Raw genomic sequence first — 26,989 nt, forward strand, 5'->3', positions numbered from 1 at the left:
TTTTGGTGTGTTGTGGCTTTTTGTTGTGTTGTCGGATTTGTATTTGTTGCGGCGTTTGCGTCTGTTGTGACCCTCTCGGCTTCCGTAAGACACAAACAGTCGGTCAGTCTGCAGCGTACTGAAGTGCAAATATGAATGATGTGCAACGATGACTTGTAGAAGAAATTCCACACTTTCCGTTGCGTTGGGACAAGTGTGAGTCCATGTGCACAGTGGATAAAGCAGCACATATGTTTCTGTGTCCAGTGGGAAAAAGTTTTTCCAGGTGAGAGTCGCTCAATGTGGATGACGAGGCCCCGCCCCCCTCCCCCCGTACGCTGTCCTGGTTTTGACAAACACAAATCTGGTCACACTGACCTGTATTCACCTGAGTCATGTCTTTTAATCCAACACAAGTTGAACCACATCAGCGACACAAGAGCTGGAGTTTTATCTTCACTTAGTTTATGTAAATTAGTGATGTGGTTTTAAGTTTTGTTTCTGTGAGATTTGAACAAAACTGAATTAAACACATTATAATGTCAAACAGCTGATGTGGATCTAGAGTCGTTCTGTTTATATGTCGTAAAGTTGAATTTATTTATGCAGATTAGTGCAGATAGTAATAATAATGATGATCATTTTAATATAACAACGTTAATGATTAATCGATAATCGATCGTTAATTCTTCCGAAATTTCACCGAATGCCCGTCCCTAGTGTCGACATCATTAATATATTTCATTCATCCATCTCTGAGGCGACCCTGACACGGGGGGGGGGCACAGTTCAAACTGGGTTTCGTTGTGTTTCAGCTGCTCTTCCCGTTCCACTGGGCGTGTCCCTACGTCCCTCTGTGTCCTCTGGCTCTCGCCGATGTCCTGAACGCCCCCTGTCCCTTCATCGTGGGAGTGGACTCGCGTTACTTCGACCTGCACCGGCCTCCTCCCGACGTGAGCTGCGTGGACCTGGACACCAGCGCCATCTACCAGTGAGAAAACAAACAGCACCGCGACACAACAGACACAAACCACCCACTGTTACGTCTAAAGTCCCAAATAAAACAAAACACAAACCTGCTGTGTTGTGTCCACAGCTGTGAGGAGAAGAAGGCCGTTTCCTGGAAGATTCTCCCGAAGAAAGCCTGTAAAAACCTGCTCAACTCACTGCGCTCCCTGCACCAACAACTGCTCGACGGTCTGTGTCAGTGTGTGTGTGTCTGTGTGTCTGTGTGTCTGTGTCTGTGTGTCTGCGTCTGTGTGTCTGTGTCTGCGTCTGTGTCTGTGTGTCTGCGTCTGTGTGTCTGCGTCTGTGTCTGTGTGTGTGTGTCTGCGTCTGTGTGTCTGTGTCTGTGTGTTTGTCTGTGTCTGTGTGTCTGCGTCTGTGTCAGTGTGTCTGTGTGTGTGTCTGTGTCTGTGTCTGTGTGTCTGCGTCTGTGTGTCTGCGTCTGTGTGTCTGCGTCTGTGTGTCTGTGTCTGTGTCTGCGTGTCTGTGTGTCTGCGTCTGTGTGTGTGTTTGCGTCTGTGTGTGTGTCTGTGTGTCTGTGTCTGTGTGTCTGCATCTGTGTGTGTGTCTGTGTGTCTGCGTGTGTGTGTCTGTGTCTGTGTGTGTGTGTCTGTGTCTGCGTCTGTGTGTCTGTGTGTCTGTGTCTGCGTTTGTGTGTCTGTGTCTGCGTCTGTGTCTGCGTCTGTGTGTCTGTGTGTCTGTGTGTGCGTCAGTGTCTGCGTCAGTGTCTGTGTGTCTGTGTCTGTGTGTTTGTCTGTGTCTGTGTGTCTGCGTCTGTGTCAGTGTGTCTGTGTGTGTGTCTGTGTCTGCGTCTGTGTGTCTGCGTCTGTGTGTCTGCGTCTGTGTCTGTGTGTCTGCGTCAGTGTCTGTGTGTGTGTCTGTGTGTAGTGTCTGTGTGTGTGTCTGTGTGTGTGTCTGCGTCTGTGTGTCTGCATCTGTGTCTGTGTGTCTGCATCTGTGTCTGTGTGTCTGCGTCTGTGTGTCTGTGTCTGTGTGTGCGTCTGTGTGTGTGTCTGTGTCTGCGTCAGTGTCTGCGTCAGTGTCTGTGTGTGTGTGTGTGTGTCTGTGTGTCTGTGTCTGCGTCTGTGTGTCTGTGTCTGTGTGTGTGTCTGTCTCTGCGTCTGTGTGTCTGCGTCAGTGTCTGTGTGTGTGTCTGTGTCTGTGTGTGTGTCTCTGTGTGTGTCTGTGTCTGCGTCAGTGTCTGCGTCAGTGTCTGTGTGTGTGTCTGTGTGTCTGTGTCTGTGTGTCTGCGTCTGTGTGTAAGTGTGTCTGTGTGTGTGTCTGTGTCTGTGTGTCTGTGTGTCTGTAGTAACTGCGTAGCTCAGTGTCTAACAGAGTCTAGTAGTAGTAGTAGTAGTAGTAGTAGTAGTAGTAGTAGTAGTAGTAGTAGTAGTTGTAGTAGTAGTAGTAGTAGTAACAGTAGTAGTAGTAGTAGTAGTAGTAGTAGTAGTAGTAGTAGTAGTAGTAACAGTAGTAGTAGTAGTAGTAGTAGTAGTAACAGTAGTAGTAGTAGTAGTAGTAGTAGTAGTAACGTAGTAGTAGTAGTAGTAGTAGTAGTAGTTGTAGTAGTAACAGTAGTAGTAGTAGTAGTAGTAACAGTAGTAGTAGTAGTAGTAACAGTAGTAGTAGTTGTAGTAGTAACAGTAGTAGTAGTTGTAGTAGTAGTAGTAGTAGTTGTAGTAGTAACAGTAGTAGTAGTAGTAGTTGTAGTAGTAACAGTAGTAGTAGTAGTAGTTGTAGTAGTAGTAGTAGTAGTAGTAGTAACAGTAGTAGTAGTAGTAGTAGTAGTAGTAGTAACAGTAGTAGTAGTAGTAGTAGTAGTAACAGTAGTAGTAGTAGTAGTAGTAGTAGTAGTAGTAGTAACAGTAGTAGTAGTAGTAGTAGTAGTAGTAACAGTAGTAGTAGTAGTAGTAGTAGTAGTAGTAGTAGTAGTAGTAGTAGTTGTTGTTGTATTAACAGTAGTAGTAGTAGTAGTAACAGTAGTAGTAGTAGTAGTAGTAGTAGTAGTAGTAGTAGTAGTTGTAGTAGTAACTAGTAGTAGTAGTTGTAGTAGTAACAGTAGTAGTAGTAGTTGTAGTAGTAGTAGTAGTAGTAGTAGTAGTTAGTAACAGTAGTAGTAGTAGTAGTAGTAGTAGTAGTAGTTGTAGTAATAGTAACAGTAGTAGTAGTTGTAGTAATAGTAACAGTAGTAGTAGTAGTAGTAGTTTAGTACTTGTAGTAGTAGTACTTAGTCCTGGTCCAGTCTTGGTCCTGGTCCAGTCCTGGTCAGAAACAGTGTTTGTTTGTGTTTGTGTTGTGGTGGTGCAGGTGACCCCCTGCCGGGCGACGGGCTCCTGGAGTTGACCCTGTCGGACTCGTGGGAGGTGAGCGGGGGGCGGAGTCGGGCGTCTCTGGAGTTGGACGTACAGGAAGCGTTTCTGTCCTTCATGGCGGCCATTTTGAAAGGATACCGCTCGTTCCTGCGTCCCATCACCCAGGCGCCGTCCGAGAAGGCCACGGACGCCAGCTCGCTGTTCGACCTGCACGGTACCAACTGTGTCCCGCTGTGTCCAACTGTCCCACTCTGTCCAACTCTGTCCAACTGTCCCACTCTGTCCAACTGTCCCACTCTGTCCAACTGTCCCACTCTGTCCAACTGTGTCCAACTGTCCCACTCTGTCCAACTGTCCCACTCTGTCCAACTGTCCCACTCTGTCCAACTGTGTCCAACTCTGTCCCACTCTGTCCAACTGTCCCACTCTGTCCAACTCTGTCCAACTGTCCCACTCTGTCCAACTGTCCCACTCTGTCCAACTCTGTCCAACTGTCCCACTCTGTCCAACTGTCCCACTCTGTCCCACTGTGTCCAACTGTGTCCAACTGTCCCACTCTGTCCAACTGTCCCACTGTGTCCAACTGTGTCCAACTGTCCCACTCTGTCCAACTCTGTCCCACTCTGTCCCACTCTGTCCAACTCTGTCCAACTCTGTCCACTCTGTCCAACTGTCCCACTCTGTCCAACTGTCCCACTCTGTCCACTCTGTCCACTGTCCCACTCTGTCCAACTGTCCCACTCTGTCCAACTCTGTCCAACTCTGTCCCACTCTGTCCAACTGTCCCACTCTGTCCAACTCTGTCCAACTCTGTCCAACTGTCCCACTCTGTCCAACTGTCCACTCTGTCCAACTCTGTCCCACTCTGTCCCACTCTGTCCCACTCTGTCCCACTCTGTCCACTGTCCACTCTGTCCAAACTCTGTCCACTCTGTCCAACTGTGTCCAACTGTCCCACTCTGTCCAACTCTGTCCAACTCTGTCCAACTCTGTCCCAACTCTGTCCAAACTGTCCCACTCTGTGTCCAACTGTCCCACTCTGTCCCACTGTCCCACTCTGTCCAACTGTGTCCAACTGTCCCACTCTGTCCAACTCTGTCCAACTGTCCCACTCTGTCCAACTCTGTCCAACTGTCCCACTCTGTCCCACTCTGTCCCACTCTGTCCAACTGTCCCACTCTGTCCCACTCTGTCCCACTCTGTCCAACTGTCCCACTCTGTCCAACTCTGTCCAACTGTCCCACTCTGTCCAACTGTCCCACTCTGTCCAACTCTGTCCCACTCTGTTCCACTGTGTCCCACTGTGTCCAACTCTGTCCCACTGTGTCCACTGTGTCCAACTCTGTTCCACTGTGTGTCCCACTGTGTCCCACTCTGTCCAACTCTGTCCAACTCTGTCCAACTCTGTTCCACTGTGTCCAACACTGTTCCACTGTGTCCCACTCTGTCCAACTCTGTCCCACTCTGTCCCACTCTGTCCAAATCTGTCCAACTCTGTCCAACTCTGTCCAACTCTGTCCATCTCTGTTCCACTGTGTCCATCTCTGTTCCACTGTGTCCCACTGTGTCCCACTCTGTCCAACTCTGTCCCACTGTGTCCCGCTGTGTCCAACTGTCCCACTCTGTCCAACTGTCCCTGTGTGTCCCACTGTGTCCCACTCTGTCCAACTCTGTCCCACTGTGTCCCGCTGTGTCCAACTGTCCCACTCTGTCCAACTGTCCAACTCTGTCCAACTGTCCCTGTGTCCCACTGTGTCCCACTCTGTCCAACTCTGTCCAACTCTGTTCCACTGTGTCCACTGTGTCCCACTCTGTCCAACTCTGTCCCACTGTGTCCCGCTGTGTCCAACTCTGTCCCACTGTGTCCCGCTGTGTCCAACTGTCCCACTCTGTCCAACTGTCCAACTCTGTCCAACTGTCCCACTGTGTCCCACTGTGTCCCACTCTGTCCAACTCTGTCCAACTCTGTTCCACTGTGTCCAACTCTGTTCCACTGTGTCCCACTGTGTCCCACTCTGTCCAACTCTGTCCAACTCTGTTCCACTGTGTCCCACTCTGTCCAACTCTGTCCCACTCTGTCCCACTCTGTCCAACTCTGTCCAACTCTGTCCAACTGTGTTCCACTGTGTCCCACTGTGTCCCACTGTGTCCCACTGTGTCCCACTCTGTCCAACTCTGTCCCACTGTGTCCCGCTGTGTCCAACTCTGTTCCACTGTGTCCCACTCTGTCCAACTCTGTCCCACTGTGTCCCGCTGTGTCCAACTGTCCCACTCTGTCCACTGTGTCCCACTGTCCCACTGTGTCCCACTGTGTCCCACTCTGTCCAACTCTGTCCCACTGTGTCCCGCTGTGTCCAACTGTCCCACTCTGTCCAACTGTCCAACTCTGTCCAACTGTCCCTGTGTCCCACTGTGTCCCACTGTGTCCCACTGTGTCCAACTCTGTCCAACTCTGTTCCACTGTGTCCAACTCTGTTCCACTGTGTCCCACTGTGTCCCACTCTGTCCAACTCTGTCCAACTCTGTCCAACTCTGTTCCACTGTGTCCCACTGTGTCCCACTGTGTCCCACTCTGTCCAACTCTGTCCCACTGTGTCCCGCTGTGTCCAACTCTGTTCCACTGTGTCCCACTCTGTCCAACTCTGTCCCACTGTGTCCCGCTGTGTCCAACTGTCCCACTCTGTCCAACTGTCCAACTCTGTCCAACTGTCCCTGTGTCCCACTGTGTCCCACTCTGTCCAACTCTGTCCCACTGTGTCCCGCTGTGTCCAACTCTGTTCCACTGTGTCCCACTCTGTCCAACTCTGTCCACTCTGTTCCACTGTGTCCCACTCTGTCCCACTCTGTCCCACTCTGTCCAACTCTGTTCCACTGTGTCCCACTCTGTCCAACTCTGTCCCACTCTGTCCCACTCTGTCCCACTCTGTCCAACTCTGTCCAACTCTGTTCCACTGTGTCCCACTGTGTCCATCTCTGTTCCACTGTGTCCCACTCTGTCCCACTGTGTCCAACTCTGTTCCACTGTGTCCCACTCTGTCCAACTCTGTCCAACTCTGTTCCACTGTGTCCCACTCTGTCCCACTCTGTCCAACTCTGTCCAACTCTGTTCCACTGTGTCCCACTCTGTCCAACTCTGTCCCACTCTGTCCCACTCTGTCCCACTCTGTCCAACTCTGTCCAACTCTGTTCCACTGTGTCCCACTGTGTCCAACTCTGTTCCACTGTGTCCCACTGTGTCCCACTCTGTCCAAATCTGTCCAACTCTGTTCCACTGTGTCCAACTCTGTCCCACTGTGTCCCGCTGTGTCCAAACTCTGTTCCACTGTGTCCCACTCTGTCCCACTCTGTCCCACTCTGTCCAACTGTCCAACTCTGTCCAACTGTCCAACTGTCCCTGTGTCCCTCTGTCCAACTCTCCCACTCTGTCCCTGTGTCCCTCTCTGTCCCATTGTCCCACTGATTAAAATGTTCTTGTCTTATCATCGAGACTGATCAAAGTTTAAATTGCGATTTATCGATTTTTTCACTTTTGGCACAGCTCTGATTTTTTGTGTTCAGGTTTCCTCACGTTTCTTTCGTCTTTTCGTCTTGTGTACAGGTTTCCTCACGTGTTTCTTCCTTTCGTCTTTTCTTCTTGTGTTCAGGTTTCCTCACGTGTTTCTTCTTTTCGTCTTGTGTTCAGGTTTCCTCACGTTTCTTTTGTCTTTTCGTCTTGTGTTCAGGTTTCCTCACGTGTCTTTTTTCTTTTCGTCTTGTGTTCAGGTTTCCTCACGTGTTTCTTCTTTTCGTCTTTTCGTCTTGTGTTCAGGTTTCCTCACGTGTTTCTTCTTTTCGTCTTTTCGTCTTGTGTTCAGGTTTCCTCACGTGTTTCTTCCTTTCGTCTTTTCGTCTTGTGTTCAGGTTTCCTCATGTGTCTCTTCTTTTCTTCTTTTCGTCTTGTGTTCAGGTTTCCTCACGTTTCTTTCGTCTTTTCGTCTTGTGTTCAGGTTTCCTCACGTTTCTTTCGTCTTTTCGTCTTGTGTTCAGGTTTCCTTCGCAGTCGGGAGCGTTCTCATCAGAAGTTCTTCTCTCTTCTCACTCGGACTCAGATGTTCAGTCGTTTCATCGAGGAGTGTTCCTTCGTCAGTGACAAAGACGCAGGACTCGCCTTTTTCGACGACTGCGTGGAGAAGGTACAAAGACCAGGTTTAGACCAGGTTTAGATCTGGTTTAGTCCTGACCTAGTCCTGGTTAATCTTGTTTTAATTCTGGTTTATTCCTGGAGTAAATGTAGACCTGGTTTAGACCTGGTTTAGTCCTAGTCTAGTTCTGGTTTAGTCCTGGTTGAGTCCTGGTTCAGTCCTGGTCCAGTCCTGGTTTAGTCCTGGTTTAGTCCTGGTCCAGTCCTGGTCCGGTCCTGGTCTGGTCCTGGTTTGGTCCTGGTTTAGTCCTGGTTGAGTCCTGGTTTAGTCCTGGTTTGGTCCTGGTTCGGTTCTGGTCCAGTCCTGGTCCAGTCCTGGTCTAGTCCTGGTCTAGTCCTGGTTTAGTCCTGGTCCAGTCCTAGTCTAGTCCTGGTTTGGTCCTGGTTTAGTCCTGGTCCAGTCCTGGTCCAGTCCTAGTCTAGTCCTGGTTTGGTCCTGGTTCAGTCCTGGTTCAGTCCTGGTCTAGTCCTGGTCTAGTCCTGGTCTGGTCCTGGTTCAGTCCTGGTTCAGTCCTGGTTCAGTCCTGGTTCGGTCCTGGTTGAGTCCTGGTTGAGTCCTGGTTTAGTCCTGGTTTAGTCCTGGTTCGGTCCTGGTTTGGTCCTGGTTTATTCCTGGTTGAGTCCTGGTTTAGTCCTGGTTCGGTCCTGGTTCGGTCCTGGTGTAGTCCTGGTGTAGTCCTGGTCTAGTCCTGGTGTAGTCCTGGTTTAGTCCTGGTTTAGTCCTGGTTCGGTCCTGGTTCGGTCCTGGTTTAGTCCTGGTTGAGTCCTGGTTGAGTCCTGGTTTAGTCCTGGTTTAGTCCTGGTTCGGTCCTGGTCTAGTCCTGGTGTAGTCCTGGTGTAGTCCTGGTCTAGTCCTGGTCTAGTCCTGGTTTAGTCCTGGTTTAGTCCTGGTGTAGTCCTGGTGTAGTCCTGGTGTAGTCCTGGTTTAGACCTGGTCTAGTCCTGGTCTAGTCCTGGTCTAGTCCTGGTTTAGTCCTGGTCTAGTCCTGGTCTAGTCCTGGTCTAGTCCTGGTCTGTTGCAGCTGGAGGGGGCAGAGGATTGTCGGTTGATTGAAGAGGAGGTCCAGAGCAGTGAACACACGGTCTTCATCTACCCGCCTGAGCTGAGCCCCGGCCTGGGCCCGAGCGACGAGGAGCCCCCCCTGCCCTACAGGTACTGGACCCGGTGACCCTCTGGTGAGGAGGAGGACGAGAGTCTGTGGGTCATTCGTTCGTTCGCTTTTCAAAATAAAACCAAAAATAAGAAACGATCTGCGTCCAGACACGTCGTTTCTGTGTCCGCAGTCCTCCTCTGTCCACTCAGCTTTGAGCACATTTGTTTACATTTTACAGAAATTAAACTTAAAACCACATGACTCATTTACATAAACTAAGCTCAAAAAACAGTTGTTTCCTTGTGTCTGATGTGGTTCAGTTTCTGTTGGACTAAAGGACACGACTCGGTGGAATATGAGTGTTCTCTCTGTGACAGAGGGGTGTCTCTCTCTGTGACAGAGGGGTGTTCTCTCTGTGACAGAGGTGTTCTCTCTGTGACAGAGAGGGTGTTCTCTCTGTGTCAGAGGGTGTTCTCTCTCTGTGACAGAGGGGTGTTCTCTCTGTGACAGAAGGGTGTTCTCTCTGTGACAGAGGGGTGACAGAGGGGTGTTCTCTCTGTGTGACAGAGGGGTGTTCTCTCTGTGTCAGAGGGGTGTTCTCTCTGTGACAGAGGGGTGTTCTCTGTGTGACAGAGGGTGTGTCGGGGTGTTCTCTCTGTGACAGAGGGGTGTTCTCTCTGTGTGACAGAGGGGTGTTCTCTCTGTGTGACAGAGGGTGTTCTCTCTGTGACAGAGGGGTGTTCTCTCTGTGACAGAGGGGGTGTGTCTCTCTGTGACAGAGGGGTGTTCTCTCTGTGACAGAGGGGTTTCTCTCTGTGACAGAGGGGTGTTCTCTCTGTGTGACAGAGGGGTGTTCTCTCTGTGACAGAGGGGTGTTCTCTCTGTGTCAGAGGGGTGTTCTCTCTGTGTGTCAGAGGGGTGTTCTCTCTGTGTGACAGAGGGGTGTCTCTGTTCTCTCTGTGACAGAGGGGTGTTCTCTCTGTTCTCTGTGTGACAGAGGGGTGTTCTCTCTGTGTCAGAGGGGTGTTCTCTCTGTGTGTCAGAGGGGTGTTCTCTCTGTGTCAGAGGGGTGTTCTCTCTGTGACAGAGGGGTGTTCTCTCTGTGACAGAGGGGTGTTCTCTCTGTGACAGAGGGGTGTTCTCTCTGTGACAGAGGGGTGTTCTCTCTGTGTCAGAGGGGTGTTCTCTCTGTGACAGAGGGGTGTTCTCTCTGTGACAGAGGGGTGTTCTCTCTGTGTGACAGAGGGTGTTTCTCTCTGTGACAGAGGGGTGTTCTCTCTGTGACAGAGGGGTGTTCTCTCTGTGACAGAGGGGTGTTCTCTCTGTGTCAGAGGGTGTTCTCTCTGTGACAGAGGGGTGTTCTCTCTGGTGACAGAGGGGTGTTCTCTCTGTGACTGTGACAGAGGGTGTTCTCTCTGTGACAGAGGGGGTGTTCTCTCTGTGACAGAGGGGTGTTTCTCTCTGTGACAGAGGGGTGTTCTCTCTGTGACAGAGGGGTGTTCTCTCTGTGTGACAGAGGGTGTTCTCTCTGTGACAGAGGGTGTTCTCTCTGTGTGACAGAGGGGTGTTCTCTCTGTGACAGAGGGGTTCTCTCTGTGTCAGAGGGGTTCTCTCTGTGTGACAGAGGGGTGTTCTCTGTGTGACAGAGGGGTGTTCTCTCTGTGACAGAGGGGTGTTCTCTGTGTCAGAGGGGTGTTCTCTTCTGTCAGAGGGTGTTCTCTCTGTGACAGAGGGTGTTCTCTCTGTGTGACAGAGGGGTGTTCTCTCTGTGTCAGAGGGGTGTTCTCTCTGTGACAGAGGGTGTTCTCTCTGTGTCAGAGGGTGTTCTCTCTGTGACAGTCAGAGGGGTTCTCTCTGTGTCTCTCTTGTGTGACAGAGGGGTGTTTCTCTCTGTGTGACAGAGGTGTCAGAGGGGTGTTCTCTCTGTGTCAGAGGGGTGTTCTCTCTGTGACAGAGGGGTGTTCTCTCTGTGTGACAGAGGGGTGTTCTCTCTGTGACAGAGGGGTGTTCTCTCTCTGTGTGACAGAGGGGTGTTCTCTCTGTGACAGAGGGTGTTCTCTCTGTGTGTCAGAGGGGTGTTCTCTCTGTGACAGAGGGTTCTCTCTGTGACAGAGGGTGTTCTCTCTCTGTGACAGAGGGGTGTTCTCTGTGTGACAGAGGGGTGTTCTCTGTGTGACAGAGGGTGTTCTCTCTGTGACAGAGGGGTGTTCTCTCTGTGACAGAGGGGTTTCTCTCTGTGTGACAGAGGGGTGTTCGTGTTCTCTGTGACAGAGAGGGTGTGTGACAGAGGGGTGTTCTCTCTGTGTGACAGAGGGGTGTTCTCTGTGTGACAGAGGGGTGTTCTCTCTGTGTGACAGAGGGGTGTTCTTCTCTGTGACAGAGGGGTGTTCTCTCTGTGACAGAGGGGTGTTCTCTCTGTGTGACAGAGTGTGTGACAGAGGGGTGTTCTCTCTGTGTGACAGAGGGGTGTTCTCTCTGTGACAGAGGGTGTTCTCTCTGTGACAGAGGGGTGTTCTCTCTGTGTGACAGAGGGGTGTTCTCTCTGTGTCAGAGGGTGTTCTCTCTGTGTGACAGAGGGGTGTTCTCTCTGTGCTGACAGAGGGGTGTTCTCTCTCTGTGACAGAGGGGTGTTCTCTGTGTGACAGAGGGGTGTTCTCTCTGTGTGACAGAGGGGTGTTCTCTCTGTGACAGAGGGTGTTCTCTCTGTGACAGAGGGGTGTTCTCTCTGTGTGACAGAGGGGTGTTCTCTGTGTGACAGAGGGGTGTTCTCTCTGTGACAGAGGGGTGTTCTCTCTGTGTCAGAGGGGTGTTTCTCTGTGTGACAGAGGGTGTTTCTCTGTGACAGAGGTGTTCTCTGTGTGACAGAGGGGTGTTCTCTCTGTGACAGAGGGGTGTTCTCTCTGTGTCAGAGGGGTGTTCTCTCTGTGTGACAGAGGGGTGTTCTGCTGATGGTGAGTCTGTTCTGTGTTTCTGTCGTGTTGTTGGTTCATGTTAAATTTTTCAGAGATTATACGTGTGCAGGTCAAACACACAGACACACGTTTATGTGAATGGACACATATTCTCTTCACATAGAAGAGAATTTATATTCACATATAAACTTAAACTAAACTTAAACTAAAACTAAACTAAACTAAACTAAAACTAAAACTAAACTAAAACTAAACTAAAAATAAACTAAAACTAAACTTAAAATAAAATACACTAAACTAAACTTAAACTAAACTAAAACTAAACTTAAAACTAAACTAAACTAAACTAAACTAAACTTAAACTTAAACTAAACTAAACTAAAACTAAATTAAAACTTAAACTAAATTAAACTCAAACTAAACTCAAACTAAACTTAAACTTAAACTACCAGACGTCTGTGCGTCGGAGCGTTCGGTCGTGTTCCTGGTTTTCTCGAGCCTGGAGTCTAAACGTTCGTCTCTTTTCCTCAGATATGACGGTTTTCCCGTTCTGACCCCAGAACTGTTTGATTCTGTGGATGGAGCCGCCCCTCGCTCTCGACCAATCACACGCCAGAGCTGCCCCTCAAGCCCCGCCTCTCTGTTCCGGCGCACCAAACAGGTGAAGGTTTAGTCCTGGTTTAGTCCTGGTTTAGTCCTGGTTTAGTCCTAATTTACCATAGACTTGTTTAAGACCTGGTTCAGTTCTTATTCTGTTCTTGTTTAGTCCTGGTTTAGCCCTACTTAAGTCCTGGTTCAATCCTCATTTAGTCCTCATTTAGTCCTGCTTTAGACCTGATTTAGTCCCGCTTTAAATCCTGCTTTAAATCCTGGTTTAGTCCTGGTTCAGTCCTGGTTTAGTCCCGCTTTAAATCCTGCTTTAAATCCTGGTTTAGTCCTGGTTTAGTCCTGGTTTAGTCCTGGTTTAGTCCTGGTTTAAATCCTGCTTTAAATCCTGCTTTAAATCCTGGTTTAGTCCTGGTTCAGTCCTGGTTTAGTCCCGCTTTAAATCCTGCTTTAAATCCTGGTTTAGTCCTGGTTTAGTCCTGGTTTAGTCCTGGTTCAGTCCTGGTTTAGTCCCGGTTCAGTCCTGTTTCAGTCCCGGTTCAGCCCCGATTTAGTCCTGGTTTAGTCCCAGTTCAGTCCCGGGTTCAGCCCCGGTTCAGCCCCGATTTAGTCCTGGTTTAGTCCTGGTTTAGTCCTACTTAAGTCCTGGTTTAGTCCTGGTTCAGTCCCATTTCAGTCCTGGTTCAGTCCCATTTCAGTCCCATTTCAGTCCTGGTTTATTCCTGTTTTAGTCCTGGTTTAGTCCTGGTCCAGTCCTGGTTCAGTCCTGGTCCCTGACAGTGTGGTGTGCTGCAGGAGCTCAGGTCGTGTCAGAGACTGGCGCAGCAGGACTCGGTGGTCCCTGAACTCTGGTCCAAGTGTCTGGTGCGTCTGTGTTACGGTCTGTGGTTCACCTGTTTACCCGCCTACACCAAAACCTGCCACTCTAAAGTCCGAGCGCTCCGAACGGCCTACGACCTGCTCCGGACCATGACCAACAAGAACCTGCAGCCCCCTGACGAGGCAAGTCCTCCCCTAGTCCTCCTCTAGTCCTCATTTAGTCCTGCTTTAGACCTGATTTAGTCCTGCTTTAAATCCTGCTTTAAATCCTGGTTTAGTCCTGGTTTAGTCTTGGTTTAGTCCTGGTTTAGTCCTTGTTTAGTCTTGGTTTAGTCTTGGTTTAGTCCTGGTTTAATTTTAATCCTGGTTTAGTCTTGGTTTAGTCCTGGTTCAGACCTGGTTTAGTCCTGGTTTAGTCCTGGTTTAGTCCTGATCTAGTCCGATTTTAGACCTGGTTTAGTCCTGTTTTAGACCTGGTTTAGTCCTGGTTCAAACCTGGTTCAGTCCTGGTTCAGTTCTGTTTTAGTCCTGGTTTAGTCCTGGTCTTTGTCTCCAGGTGTGTTACCGGGTCTTGATGCAGCTCTGTGGTCAGTACGGTCAGCCTGTTCTCGCCGTCAGAGTTTTGTTTGAGATGAAGAAAGCCGGAGTCCTGCCCAACGCCATCACCTACGGGTACTACAACAAGGTACTTTTACTACACTGATACTGCAAATACTACTACAACAAGGTACTTTTACTACACTGATACTGCAAATACTACTACAACAAGGTACTTTTACTACACTGATACTGCAAATACTACTACAACAAGGTACTTTTACTACACTGATACTGCAAATACTACTACAACAAGGTACTTTTACTACACTGATACTGCAAATACTGCTACAACAAGGTACTTTTACTACACTGATACTGCAAATACTACTACAACAAGGTACTTTTACTACACTGATACTGCAAATACTACTACAACAAGGTACTTTTACTACACTGATACTGCAAATACTACTACAACAAGGTACTTTTACTACACTGATACTGCAAATACTGCTACAACAAGGTACTTTTACTACACTGATACTGCAAATACTACTACAACAAATACTGCAAATACTACTACAACAAGGTACTTTTACTACACTGATACTGCAAATACTACTACAACAAGATACTTTTACGACACCATAGGAGTAGCAGTAATAACAGTAGTAGTAGTTACAGTAGTTACAGTAGTACTAGTAGTTACAGTAGTTACAGTAGTTACAGTAGTACAGTAGTTACAGTAGTACAGTAGTTACAGTAGTTACAGTAGTTACAGTAGTTACAGTAGTTACAGTAGTTACAGTAGTAACAGTAGTTACAGTAGTTGCAGTAGTTGCAGTAGTTACAGTAGTAACAGTAGTTGCAGTACAGTAGTTACAGTAGTTACAGTAGTTACAGTAGTAACAGTAGTAACAGTAGTTACAGTAGTTACAGTAGTAACAGTAGTTACAGTAGTTACAGTAGTAACAGTAGTTACAGTAGTAGTAACAGTAGTTACAGTAGTTACAGTAGTTACAGTAGTAAAGTAAGTACAGTAGTTACAGTAGTTGCAGTAGTACAGTAGTACAGTAGTTACAGTAGTTACAGTAGTAGTTACAGTAGTTACAGTAGTTACAGTAGTAGTAGTAACAGTAGTTACAGTAGTAACAGTAGTTACTAGTAGTTACAGTTAGTAGTACAGTAGTACAGTAGTAGTTACAGTAGTAACAGTAGTTGCAGTAGTTACAGTAACAGTAGTAACAGTAGTTACAGTAGTTACAGTAGTTACAGTAGTAGCAGTAGTAACAGTAGTAACAGTAGTTACAGTAGTTGCAGTAGTTACAGTAGTAACAGTAGTTACAGTAGTTACAGTAGTTACAGTAGTAGTTACAGTAGTTACAGTAGTTACAGTAGTTACAGTAGTTACAGTAGTTACAGTAGTTACAGTAGTAACAGTAGTACAGTAGTTGCAGTAGTAACAGTAGTTACAGTAGTTGCAGTAGTTACAGTAGTTACAAGTAGTAACAGTAGTACAGTAGTTGCAGTAGTTAGCAGTAGTAGTAGTTGCAGTAGTAGTAGTACAGTAGCAGTAGTTGCAGTAGTTAGTACAGTATACAGTAGTTACAGTAGTAGTACAGTAGTAACAGAGTAGTACAGTAGTAACAGTAGTACAGTAGTACAGTAGTAACAGTAGAGTAGTACAGTAGTAACAGTAGTACAGTAGTACAGTAGTAACAGTAGTAACAGTAGTTTGCAGTAGTACAGTAGTAACATAGTTACAGTATACAGTAGTACAGTAGTAACAGTAGTTGCAGTAGCAGTAGTACAGTAGTACAGTTAGTACAGTAGTAACAGTAGTGCAGTAGTACAGTAGTACAGTACAGTAGTAACAGTAGTACAGTAGTTAGTAGTAGTAGTTACAGTAGTAGTACGTAGTAGTAACAGTAGTTAGTAGTACAGTACAGTAGTTACAGTAGTAACAGTAGTAACAGTAGTAGTAGTACAGTAGTAGTAGTACAGTAGTAACAGTAGTACAGTAGTTACAGTAGTTACAGTAGTTACAGTAGTAACAGTAGTAACAGTAGTAACAGTAGTAACAGTAGTAACAGTAGTACAGTACAGTAGTAACAGTAGTACAGTAGTTACAGTAGTTACAGTACAGTAGTTACAGTAGTACAGTAGTTGCAGTAGTTGCAGTACAGTAGTAACAGTAGTAACAGTAGTAACAGTAGTTTACAGTTAGTAACAGTAGTAGTTAGCAGTAGTAACAGTAGTAACAGTAGTTGCAGTAGTAGCAGTAGTAACAGTAGTTACAGTAACAGTAGTTGCAGTAGTTACAGTAGTACAGTAACAGTAGTAACAGTAGTTACAGTAGTTACAGTAGTTGCAGTAGTTACAGTAGTAACAGTAGTTGCAGTAGTTACAGTAGTAACAGTAGTAACAGTAGTAACAGTAGTTACAGTAGTAACACAGTAGTTGCAGTAGTAGTAGTACAGTAGTTACAGTAGTAGTAGTAACAGTAGTAGTAACAGTAGTTGCAGTACAGTAGTAGTTACAGTTACAGTAACAGTAGTACAGTAGTTACAGTAGTAGTAGTACAGTAGTAGTAGTTACAGTAGTTAGTAGTACAGTAGTAGTAACAGTAGTTAGTAACAGTAGTAGTAACAGTAGTAGTACAGTAGTTAGCAGTAGTACAGTAGTAGTAGCAGTAGTAGTAGCAGTAGTAGTAGTAGCAGTAGTAGCAGTAGTAACACAGTAGTAACAGTAGTTACAGTAGTAACAGTAGTTGCAGTAGTAACAGTAGTAACAGTAGTTACAGTAGTTAACAGTAGCAGTAACAGTAGTAACAGTAGTAGTAGTACAGTAGTAACAGTAGTATAGTACAGTAGTAACTAGTAGTTAGCAGTAGTAGTACAGTAGTAGTACAGTAGTAACAGTAGTAGCAGTAGTAGTACAGTAGTACAGTAGTTGCAGTAGTACAGTAGTAGTAGTAACAGTAGTTGCAGTAGTAACAGTAGTAACAGTAGTTGCAGTAGTAGCAGTAGTAACAGTAGTTGCAGTAGTAGCAGTAGTAACAGTAGTTGCAGTAGTAACAGTTAGTAGTAACAGTAGTTGCAGTAGTAGCAGTAGTAACAGTAGTAACAATAGTTACAGTAGTAACAGTAGTTGCAGTAGTAACAGTAGTAACAGTAGTTGCAGTAGTAGCAGTAGTAACAGTAGTAACAGTAGTTACAGTAGTAACAGTAGTTGCAGTAGTAGCAGTAGTTACAGTAGTAACAGTAGTAACAGTAGTTGCAGTAGTAGCAGTAGTTGCAGTAGTTACAGTAGTAACAGTAGTTACAGTAGTAACAGTAGTTACAGTAGTTACAGTAGTATTTATGCGTTGTCCTCCTCCTGTCCTGTAGGTGGTGCTGGAGAGCACGTGGCCCTCCTCTTCTCGGGGCGGATACTTCCTGTGGATGAAGCTCCGGAACGTTCTTCTGGGAGTGGCTCAGTTTAAACGAGCCGTGAAGGAAAAAACTCACAACCTCAGCCCCATCTTAGGTAATACTACAAGTACTACTACTATTACTACTACTACAGGTACTACAGGTACTGCTACTATTACTACAGGTACTACAAGTACTACTACTACTAATACTACTATTACTACTACAGGTACTACAGGTACTACTACTACTATTACTACTATTATTACTACTACTACTACTACTACTACAAGTACTACTACTATTACTACTACTGCTACTACTACTACTTCTACTACTACTACTGCTACTACTACAGGTACTACTACTATTACTACGGGTACTACAGGTACTACTACTACTACTACTATTACTACTACCATTACTGCTAATAAAAAATACTACTAATACTACCACTACTACTACTGTTACTGCTACTACTACTGCTATTGTGTCCAGATTATAGTACTAGTATAGTATTTGTGCTGGTGTAGTACTACAGTAAAAGTACTGCAGTACTAGTATTGCAGTTGAAGTTTTCGTTTGTTGTTTTCAGACGGCAGCAGTGACACCGAGAGCCACAGCAGTTTGGACAGTTCAGCTGAGACCAGAGACGAGCCCGGAGACGACAAGTCCAGCACAGGTACCAGACCGGGTCCAGACCGGGTCCAGACCGGGTCCAGACCTAAAGGTCAAAGGTCAAAGTGGAGAGGCTGAATGGACAGATTCACCGTCTCATGTCAAACCTTCACCAGCTCCTCTGTGTTTAACTCACATCACATCTGCCTTGTCTCCTTTCCTTCTTCTTGTGTCCTTGTCTCCTCCCTCTTCCTCTCCTCCCTCATCTCCTCCTCCTTCATCTCCTCCTCCTCCCTCCTCCTCTCCTCGTTTCCTCATCTCCTCCCTCCTTGTCTCCCCTCATTTCGTCTCTTCCCTACTCCTTGCCGCGTCTCCTTCCTCCTCGTCTCCCTCTCTCTTCTCGTCTCCTCTCTCCTTGTGTTCTCCCTCTTCCTCTCCTCCCTTCTCGTTTCCTTGTCTCCTCCCTCCTTGTCTCCTCCATCCTCGTCGCCACTCTCCTTTCTCCCCTTCCTCCTCTCCTCATCGCCTCTCTTTTCGTCTCTTCCTTCCTTGTCTCCTCCTCTCCTCATTTCCTCATCTCCTTCCTCCTCGTCTCCTCCTTCCTTGTCTCCACCCTCCTGGTCTACTCTCTCGTCCTCTCCTCCCTCCTCCTCTCTTCCCTCTTCCTCTCCTCCTTCCTCGTCTCCTCCCTCCTCGCTTTTCTTTTCCTTGTCTCTTCCCTCCTGGTCTCCTCCCTTCTCCTCTCCTCCCTTCTCGTTTCCTTGTCTCTTCCCTGTGTCTCCTTGTCTCCTCCCTCCTCGTCTCCTCCTCTCCTTGTCTCCTCCCTCCTCCTCTCCTCATCGCCTCTCTTTTCATCTCCTCCCTCCTTGTCTCCTCATCTCCTCCCTCCTTACCTCCTCTCGCTGCGTTGCCTCATCTCCTCCCTCCTTGTCTCTTCCCTCTGTGTCTCCTTGTCTCCTCCCTCCTCGTCTCCTGCCTCCTTGTTTCCTTTCCTCTTTCTCATCAGTGCCTCTGGATTTCCCCTGTTCCTCTGAGCTTCATTCTCACTCAGGTAAATCTCTCCATCTCTGTCCTCGTTTAATAAACAGATCGTATCATTTAAATCAGTCTCTTTGTGCTCATTAAAAGTCGAAAAACTCCAGGAGTGTTTTTGTCTGAAGAGAAAACAACAGAATCAAAAAAAAAAGTCCACGTTTGCTTTTTATAACAGTTTATTATTCCCTCGTTACATCTGTTTTAATCAAGTCTCTGTGTGTTTTCAGGAGACCAGTCGGACCTGGGCTACAACTCTCTGTCCAAAGAAGAGGTCCGAAGAGGAGCCGACTGCAGCTCACGTCAGTTCAATTTATAAAGTCCAGGTTTAGTCCAGGTTTAGTCCGGGTTTAGAACTGGTTTAGTCCTTGTATGGTACTGGTTTAATCCTGTTTTAGTCCTGGTATACTCTGAAACTATACTGGTTTAGTTTTGATTTTGTCCTTGTTTAGTTCTTTTCTTTTTTAATCTTCGTTACGGTCCTGATGTAGTTCCGGTTTAGTCTTGGTGTTGTTATGATTTGGTCCCAGTTTAGACCTGGTTTAGTCCTGGTTTAGACTTGGTTTGAATATATAAGGTCGTTTTCACACCGCTAGTTCGATTATTTGGTCGCACCAGGCAATAAAATTGTTATTATGTAGCAAATACACTCCAGTGTGGTCCACTTTCACACCGGCAAACGAACCAAAATTGGTTCGATTCACGTGTCTCTGTTTCCCGGGAAAACAGCAATACTCCAGTTATCAACACCGATGTTCCTGTTAATACCGCGGGCCGTCCTCATCTCAAATTATCACCATGAACTCATAAAACAGCAACATGTAGAACTTTGTACAAACTCACCGCACATCAGTCCTCAGGTAACAGCAGCAGCCAACAGCGCTCACAGTAGCGCAGCTCCTCAGGACGGGGCTGGGGTCTGGTCCTTGGTCTTCTGTCGTCCTACAAGCGTTGGTCAGATGGTCCGGAGGCTCCATCCTCCATGTGCTGGTTCCAAACGGTGGCGAGAAAGACCAGTGCGCAGTGGACTGGGTCTAAGCGGGAACGTTCAGTCGTCTGCGCGCTGGTTCTGTGCGGGGAAAGTGAGAATGCGCTGTGGACTACAGGTCTGTGCAGGCTGCTCCGGTTCTCCACGCTCAAGAACCGGTTCCAAGGTGGTACAGCATCCGGACAGAAGCGTGAGTCCAGCGTGAGTCCAGTTTGGTTTGTTATATGTTGTTCTGAGCGTCCGTCCTCCGCGCATTTGGTTCTTCCCGGGGACGGGCTTCCTCAGGTCGAGGCTCCCCGCTCCAGCTCCTCTGAGCCCGGACAGAACTGGAGCTGCTCCCACTGGTTCAGGACTCTGGTTTGGATCTAGTCCGACTGTATTTCTCACACTAGGCTAAAAACAGGGACTTTTTAAAGGTGTATCAATTGAATGGGCTATTGCCTATTGCCATGAAATTATTTGGTTAATTAAAGCCTAAAATAAGAAATGCTGGTTGGTACATGATCACGGGGAACACCGGGGCTTCTCTTTTTGACTCACTCTGGAGCCACACGTTCGCACACTGGTTCTTGCTCTGATCTTCGTGTGTTACATTCTCTGTATTGGCCATTGTTGGTAAAATAATTTGAAAATGAATCGCGGCTGCGTCTGGACAACAATCTGTTACTGCGCTGGAGTCGTACAGCGTCATTTCAGGCAGAGGAGACGCGTGTCCCCCCCATGATGCATTTGGAATAGTCTGTTTGTCCATAGTGTCTATGGTTTGGACCCGGGTTCGCGTTCACACCAGAGGAACCGCACCAAAGTTGGTCATTTGGTGCGGATTCAAGCGAACCGAGACCACCTCTTTTTGCGGTCTCGATCCGCTTGATTTGGTTCGGGTCCGAGTCCGATTGACGCTTTCACACCAACGCAAACAAACCGAACTAACCACTTTTGGTTCGAATGGACCGTTTGGTGCAACAAATACTGTCGGTGTGAAAACACCCTAAGATGGCAGTGTTTAATCCTCTATCAATAAAAGTTTGTTTTGGGGTAAAGTTTTGACCGTTTTTGGGGTAAAGTGTCGACTCTTTTGGGGTAAAGTGTTGTCTGTTTTGGGGTGTTAAACATCAACTGTTTTGGGGTAAAGTGTCGACTGTTTTTTGGGGTAAAGTCTCGACCGTTTTGGGATAAAGTGTCGACTGTTTTGGGGTAAAGTGTCGACTGTTTTGGGGTAAAGTGTCGACTGTTTTGGGCTAAAGTGTCGACTGTTTTGGGTTAAAGTGTCGACTATTTTGGGCTGAAGTGTCGACTGTTTTGGGGTAAAGTGTCGACTGTTTTGAGTTAAAGTGTCGACTGTTTTGGGCTGAAGTGTCGACTGTTTTGGGGTAAAGTGTCGGCTGTTTTGGGCTAAAGTGTCGACTGTTTTGGGCTGAAGTGTCGACTGTTTTGGGCTGAAGTGTCGACTGTTTTGGGGTAAAGTGTCGACTGTTTTGGGCTGAAGTGTCGACTGTTTTTGGGTAAAGTGTCGACTGTTTTGGGCTGAAGTGTCGACTGTTTTTGGGTAAAGTGTCGACTGTTTTGGGCTAAAGTGTCGACTGTTTTGGGGTAAAGTGTCGACTGTTTTGGGCTGAAGGGTCGACTGTTTTGGGCTAAAGTGTCGACTGTTTTGGGTTAAAGTGTCGACTGTTTTGGGTTAAAGTGTCGACTGTTTTGGGCTGAAGTGTCGACTGTTTTGAGCTGAAGTGTCGACTGTTTTGGGTTAAAGTGTCGACTGTTTTGGGTTAAAGTGTCAACTGTTTTGGGCTGAAGTGTCGACTGTTTTGGGCTGAAGGGTCGACTGTTTTGGGCTAAAGTGTCGACTGTTTTGGGTTAAAGTGTCGACTGTTTTGGGCTAAAGTGTCGACTGTTTTGGGTTAAAGTGTCGACTGTTTTGGGGTAAAGTGTCGACTGTTTTGGGCTGAAGGGTCGACTGTTTTGGGCTAAAGTGTCGACTGTTTTGGGCTAAAGTGTCGACTGTTTTGGGTTAAAGTGTCGACTGTTTTGGGCTGAAGTGTCGACTGTTTTGAGCTGAAGTGTCGACTGTTTTGGGTTAAAGTGTCAACTGTTTTGGGTTAAAGTGTCGACTGTTTTGGGCTGAAGTGTCGACTGTTTTGGGCTGAAGGGTCGACTGTTTTGGGCTAAAGTGTCGACTGTTTTGGGTTAAAGTGTCGACTGTTTTGGGCTAAAGTGTCGACTGTTTTGGGTTAAAGTGTCGACTGTTTTGGGGTAAAGTGTCGACTGTTTTGGGCTAAAGTGTCGACTGTTTTGGGCTAAAGTGTCGACTGTTTTGGGTTAAAGTGTCGACTGTTTTGGACTGTTTAAAGTGTCGACTGTTTTGGGCTGAAGTGTCGACTGTTTTGAGCTGAAGTGTCGACTGTTTTGGGTTAAAGTGTCGACTGTTTTGGGTTAAAGTGTCGACTGTTTTGGGCTAAAGTGTCGACTGTTTTGGGTTAAAGTGTCGACTGTTTTGGGCTAAAGTGTCGACTGTTTTGGGTTAAAGTGTCGACTGTAATGGGCTGAAGTGTCGACTGTTTTGAGCTGAAGTGTCGACTGTTTTGGGGTAAAGTGTCGTCTGTTTTGGGGTAAAGTGTCGACTGTTTTGGGCTGAATTGTCGACTGTTTTGGGCTGAAGTGTCGACTGTTTTGGGGTAAAGTGTCGACTGTTTTGGGCTGAAGTGTCGACTGTTTTGGGGTAAAGTGTCGACTGTTTTGGGCTAAAGTGTCGACTGTTTTGGGGTAAAGTGTCGACTGTTTTGGGGTAAAGTGTCGACTGTTTTGGGGTAAAGTGTCGACTGTTTTGGGGTAAAGTGTCGACTGTTTTGGGCTAAAGTGTCGACTGTTTTGGGGTAAAGTGTCGGCTGTTTTGGGGTAAAGTGTCGACTGTTTTGGGGTAAAGTGTCGACTGTTTTGGGCTGAAGTGTCGACTGTTTTGGGGTAAAGTGTCGACTGTTTTGGGCTGAAGTGTCGACTGTTTTGGGGTAAAGTGTCGACTGTTTTGGGCTGAAGTGTCGACTGTTTTGGGGTAAAGTGTCGACTGTTTTGGGGTAAAGTGTCGACTGTTTTGGGGTAAAGTGTCGGCCTGTGATTTGCTGTAAATGTGTTTTCAGTGTCCGAGTCGGAGAGTCAGGAGCGAATCCACACAGAGGCCTTTATAAAGAGAGGAATCGTCCGCAACAGCGCCTCCTTTCTGCAGCCGACCGCTACTACATCTGTCAGTGCAGGTAACGCTTCACCTGTGCGTGTGTGTGTGTGTGTGCGTGTGTGTGTGTTTGTGTGTGTGTACAGACTCCTCACCTGTACGTGTGTGTGCGTGTGTGTGTGTGTGTGTGTGTGTACAGACTCCTCACCTGTACGTGTGTGTGTGTGTGTGTGTGTGTGTACAGACTCCTCACCTGTACTGTACAGACTCCTCACCTGTACGTGTGTGTGTGTGTGTGTGTACAGACTCCTCACCTGTACGTGTGTGTGTGTGTGTGTGTGTGTGTGTACAGACTCCTCACCTGTACGTGTGTGTGTGTGTGTGTACAGACTCCTCACCTGTACGTGTGTGTGTGTGTGTGTGTGTGCGTGTGTGTGTACAGACTCCTCACCTGTACGTGTGTGTGTGTGTGTGTACAGACTCCTCACCTGTACGTGTGTGTGTGTGTGTGTGTGTGTACAGACTCCTCACCTGTACGTGTGTGTACGTGTGTGTGTGTGTGTGTGTACAGACTCCTCACCTGTACGTGTGTGTGCGTGTGTGTGTGTGTGTACGTGTGTGTGTGTGTGTGTGTGTACAGACTCCTCACCTGTACGTGTGTGTGTGTGTTTCAGATCACATGGCCGGCCTGTGCTTTAGTACGTCTCTGGATGATTTCTGTGAAGTGGAGCAGGAGCAGGTTGGACACTGAACACATCACCTGGTCGTGTGTGTGTGTGATTGTTGTTTGTGTGTGTGTGTTGTTTGTGTGTGTGTGTGTGTGTGATAGTTGTGTGTGTGTGTTTTTTGTGTGTGTGTGATAGTTGTGTTTGTGTGTGTGTTTTGCAGTGTGCCGCAGAGTGGTGCGTGTGTGATAGTTGTGTGTGTGTGTGTGTGATTGTTGTGTGTGTGTGTGAGATAGTTGTGTGTGTGTGTGATAGTTGTGTTTGTGTGTGTGATAGTTGTGTTTGTGTGTGATAGTTGTGTGTGTGTGTGTGTGATAGTTGTGTGTGTGTGTGTGATAGTTGTGTGTGTGTGTGTGTGATAGTTGTGTGTGTGTGTGTGATAGTTGTGTGTGTGTGTGATAGTTGTGTGTGTGTGTGTGTGTTGTATGTGTGTGTGTTGTGCAGTGTGCTGCAGAGTTGTGTGTGTGTGATAGTTGTGTGTGTGTGTGATAGTTGTGTGTGTGTGATAGTTGTGTGTGTGTGTGATAGTTGTGCCTTTGTGTGTTTTGCAGTGTGCTGCAGAGTGGTGTGTGTGTGATAGTTGTGTGTGTGTGATAGTTGTGTGTGTGTGTGATAGTTGTGTGTGTGTGTGATAGTTGTGTGTGTGTGTCATAGTTGTGTGTGTGTGTCATAGTTGTGCGTTTGTGTGTTTTGCAGTGTGCTGCAGAGTGGTGTGTGTGTGATAGTTGTGTGTGTGTGTCATAGTTGTGTGTGTGTGTGTCATAGTTGTGCGTTTGTGTGTTTTGCAGTGTGCTGCAGAGTGGTGTGTGTGTCATAGTTGTGTGTGTGTGTGATAGTTGTGTTTGTGTGTGTGTTGTGCAGTGTGCCGCAGAGTTGTGTGTGTGTGATAGTTGTGTGTGTGTGTGTGATAGTTGTGTGTGTGTGTGTGTGATAGTTGTGTGTGTGTGTGTCATAGTTGTGCGTTTGTGTGTTTTGCAGTGTGCTGCAGAGTGGTGTGTGTGTGATTGTTGTGTGTGTGTGTGATTGTTGTTGTGTGTGTGTGATAGTTGTGTGTGTGTGTGTCATAGTTGTGCGTTTGTGTGTTTTGCAGTGTGCTGCAGAGTGGTGTGTGTGTGATTGTTGTGTGTGTGTGTGTGATTGTTGTGTGTGTGTGTGATAGTTGTGTGTGTGTGTGTCATAGTTGTGCGTTTGTGTGTTTTGCAGTGTGCTGCAGAGTGGTGTGTGTGTGTGTGTGTGTGTGTGTGTGTGATAGTTGTGTGTGTGTGTGATGTTGTGTGTGTGTGTGTGTGATAGTTGTGTGTGTGTGTGTCATAGTTGTGCGTTGTGTGTTGTGCAGTGTGCTGTGAGTTGTGTGTGTGTGTGAGTGTGTGTGTGTGTGTGTGTGTGTGTGTGTATGTGTGTGATGTTGTGTGTGTGTGTGTCATAGTTGTGCGTTTGTGTGTTTTGCAGTGTGCTGCAGAGTGGTGTGTGCGCAGGGACAGAGCCAACAGCAGGTCCACAGTTCTGGGTCTGAACCTGAACCGAGCCGAGACCGACCCAAACAAGATCAGGTCCAACATGGCCGCCGACGCCAGGATCCTCCGACTCGGAAAAGGTGAGGAGGGATTCCAGATGTGACCAGAACGACCGGGATTATTTTTAAGAAAAATAAACGTTTACATGATCCAGGAATAAATGAATTAGTACGGAAGCCGAGAGGGTCACAGCAAAAGCAAACGCCGCAACAAATACAAATGCCACAACACAACAAAAAGCCACAACACAACAAAATGCCACAACACAACAAAAAGCCACAACACAACAAAAAGCCACAACACAACAAAAAGCCACAACACAACAAAAAGCCATGCTGCGGTAATTCATTATATGTGTAAATGTCGATCATTCACACCTCTATGCACAGAGGTTACGCACTGTGTTTGATGCTACAGTGTTTCTTGCCTCCGACCAAAATATTTCCCAGCAGCAACGTGGGCTTTTAATAACAATGACGTCATCTGAAACTCGCGTATGGACCAATAGAAAACAGTCTGTTTATGTGTCGGAGCTACAGCAGATCATCAATAACCAATAACAATATTTTTATTCTGAATTCCAGCTCATGTGAACGTGGCAGGTGTGATCTTCTTGTGTTTGGATTTTGTGGATTAAGTTGTGATACTTTTGTCGTTTTTGCAGCTCATCCTCTTCACGACGCCGAGATCAACGAGGAAGACTCCAGCGACGACGATGACGAGCGCCACAACTCGGACGCCATCTTTGACCTGGAGGACATCGACCTGGAGTCCACGGCGCGTCACAGGGCGGTCGGACGCAGCGCCAGTTACGGCGGCGTCACGGTGAAACGGACGGGAATCGAAACGGGAAGCGACCCGCTCTCTCTCCTCGCCAAAACCACGGAGGAGCAGCGCCCCGGGACCAGCAGAGAGGAAGACGAGGAGGAGGAAGCGGGAGCTGACCGGAGACTCGCTCGGGAGATTGAGATGTACATGGAGCACGTGGGCAGCCCCCGCAGGTCAGGGGTGGAACTGCACAGTCCTGACACTATTATGTCATCAGGATCTAGTCTGGTTTAGTTCTGTTTAGTTTTACACTGGGAAAAAAAATAAATGACCGTATTTTTCGGACTATAAGTCACTTAGACAGTTGCTGTCTAAACCAGGTCTAAACCAGGACTAAACCAGGTCTAAACCAGGTCTAAACCAGGTCTAAACCAGGTCTAAACCAGGACTAAACCAGGTCTAAACCAGGTCTAAACCAGGTCTAAACCAGGTCTAAACCAGGTCTAAACCAGGTCTAAACCAGGTCTAAACCAGGTCTAAACCAGGTCTAAACCAGGTCTAAACCAGGTCTAAACCAGGACTAAACCAGGAGGTCTAACCACTAAACCAGGTCTAAACCAGGTCTAAACCAGGTCTAAACCAGGTCTAAACCAGGACTAAACCAGGTCTAAACCAGGTCTAAACCAGGACTAAACCAGGTCTAAACCAGGTCTAAACCAGGTCTAAACCAGGACTAAACCAGGTCTAAACCAGGTCTAAACCAGGACTAAACCAGGTCTAAACCAGGACTAAACCAGGTCTAAACCAGGTCTAAACCAGGTCTAAACCAGGACTAAACCAGGACTAAACCAGGTCTAAACCAGGTCTAAACCAGGACTAACCAGGAGGTCTAAACCAGGTCTAAACCAGGTCTAAACCAGGTCTAAACCAGGTCTAAACCAGGACTAAACCAGGTCTAAACCAGGTAAACCAGGACTAAACCAGGTCTAAACCAGGACTAAACCAGGACTAAACCAGGCTAAACCAGGTCTAAACCAGGTCTAAACCAGGTCTAAACCAGGACTAAACCAGGTCTAAACCAGGACTAAACCAGACTAGGTCTAAACCAGGTCTAAACCAGGTCTAAAACCAGGTCTAAACCAGGTCTAAACCAGGACTAAAACCAGGACTAAACCAGGTCTAAACCAGGTCTAAACCAGGACTAAACCAGGTCTAAACCAGGTCTAAACCAGGTCTAAACCAGGACTAAACCAGGTCTAAACCAGGTCTAAACCAGGACTAAACCAGGTCTAAACCAGGACTAAACCAGGTCTAAACCAGG

The 26,989-nt window shown here is 47.1% G+C and overlaps 1 protein-coding gene across 2 annotated transcripts in view; it reads left to right on the top strand.

Moving 5' to 3' along the window:
• The window catches only part of LOC110153457 (C-myc promoter-binding protein-like), an 83,953-nt gene that overhangs the window by 23,031 nt on the left and 33,933 nt on the right, over nucleotides 1-26,989 (top strand). For both annotated transcript variants that reach the window (XM_055154879.1, XM_055154878.1), the window contains exons 10-24: nucleotides 795-970; nucleotides 1,076-1,176; nucleotides 3,292-3,510; nucleotides 7,323-7,468; nucleotides 8,499-8,629; nucleotides 12,014-12,143; nucleotides 12,884-13,090; nucleotides 13,464-13,592; nucleotides 16,837-16,975; nucleotides 17,456-17,542; nucleotides 18,741-18,812; nucleotides 22,630-22,743; nucleotides 23,336-23,400; nucleotides 24,836-24,980; nucleotides 25,565-25,901. In XM_055154879.1, the coding sequence (XP_055010854.1) occupies nucleotides 795-970; nucleotides 1,076-1,176; nucleotides 3,292-3,510; nucleotides 7,323-7,468; nucleotides 8,499-8,629; nucleotides 12,014-12,143; nucleotides 12,884-13,090; nucleotides 13,464-13,592; nucleotides 16,837-16,975; nucleotides 17,456-17,542; nucleotides 18,741-18,812; nucleotides 22,630-22,743; nucleotides 23,336-23,400; nucleotides 24,836-24,980; nucleotides 25,565-25,901 (2,198 nt within the window). The remainder of the gene's footprint in view (nucleotides 1-794; nucleotides 971-1,075; nucleotides 1,177-3,291; nucleotides 3,511-7,322; nucleotides 7,469-8,498; nucleotides 8,630-12,013; nucleotides 12,144-12,883; nucleotides 13,091-13,463; nucleotides 13,593-16,836; nucleotides 16,976-17,455; nucleotides 17,543-18,740; nucleotides 18,813-22,629; nucleotides 22,744-23,335; nucleotides 23,401-24,835; nucleotides 24,981-25,564; nucleotides 25,902-26,989) is intronic.

Source organism: Boleophthalmus pectinirostris, unplaced genomic scaffold (assembly GCF_026225935.1).
Source record: "Boleophthalmus pectinirostris isolate CB_2022bp ecotype Guang Dong unplaced genomic scaffold, ASM2622593v1 HiC_scaffold_19, whole genome shotgun sequence".
Taxonomy (NCBI): Eukaryota; Metazoa; Chordata; class Actinopteri; order Gobiiformes; family Gobiidae; genus Boleophthalmus; species Boleophthalmus pectinirostris.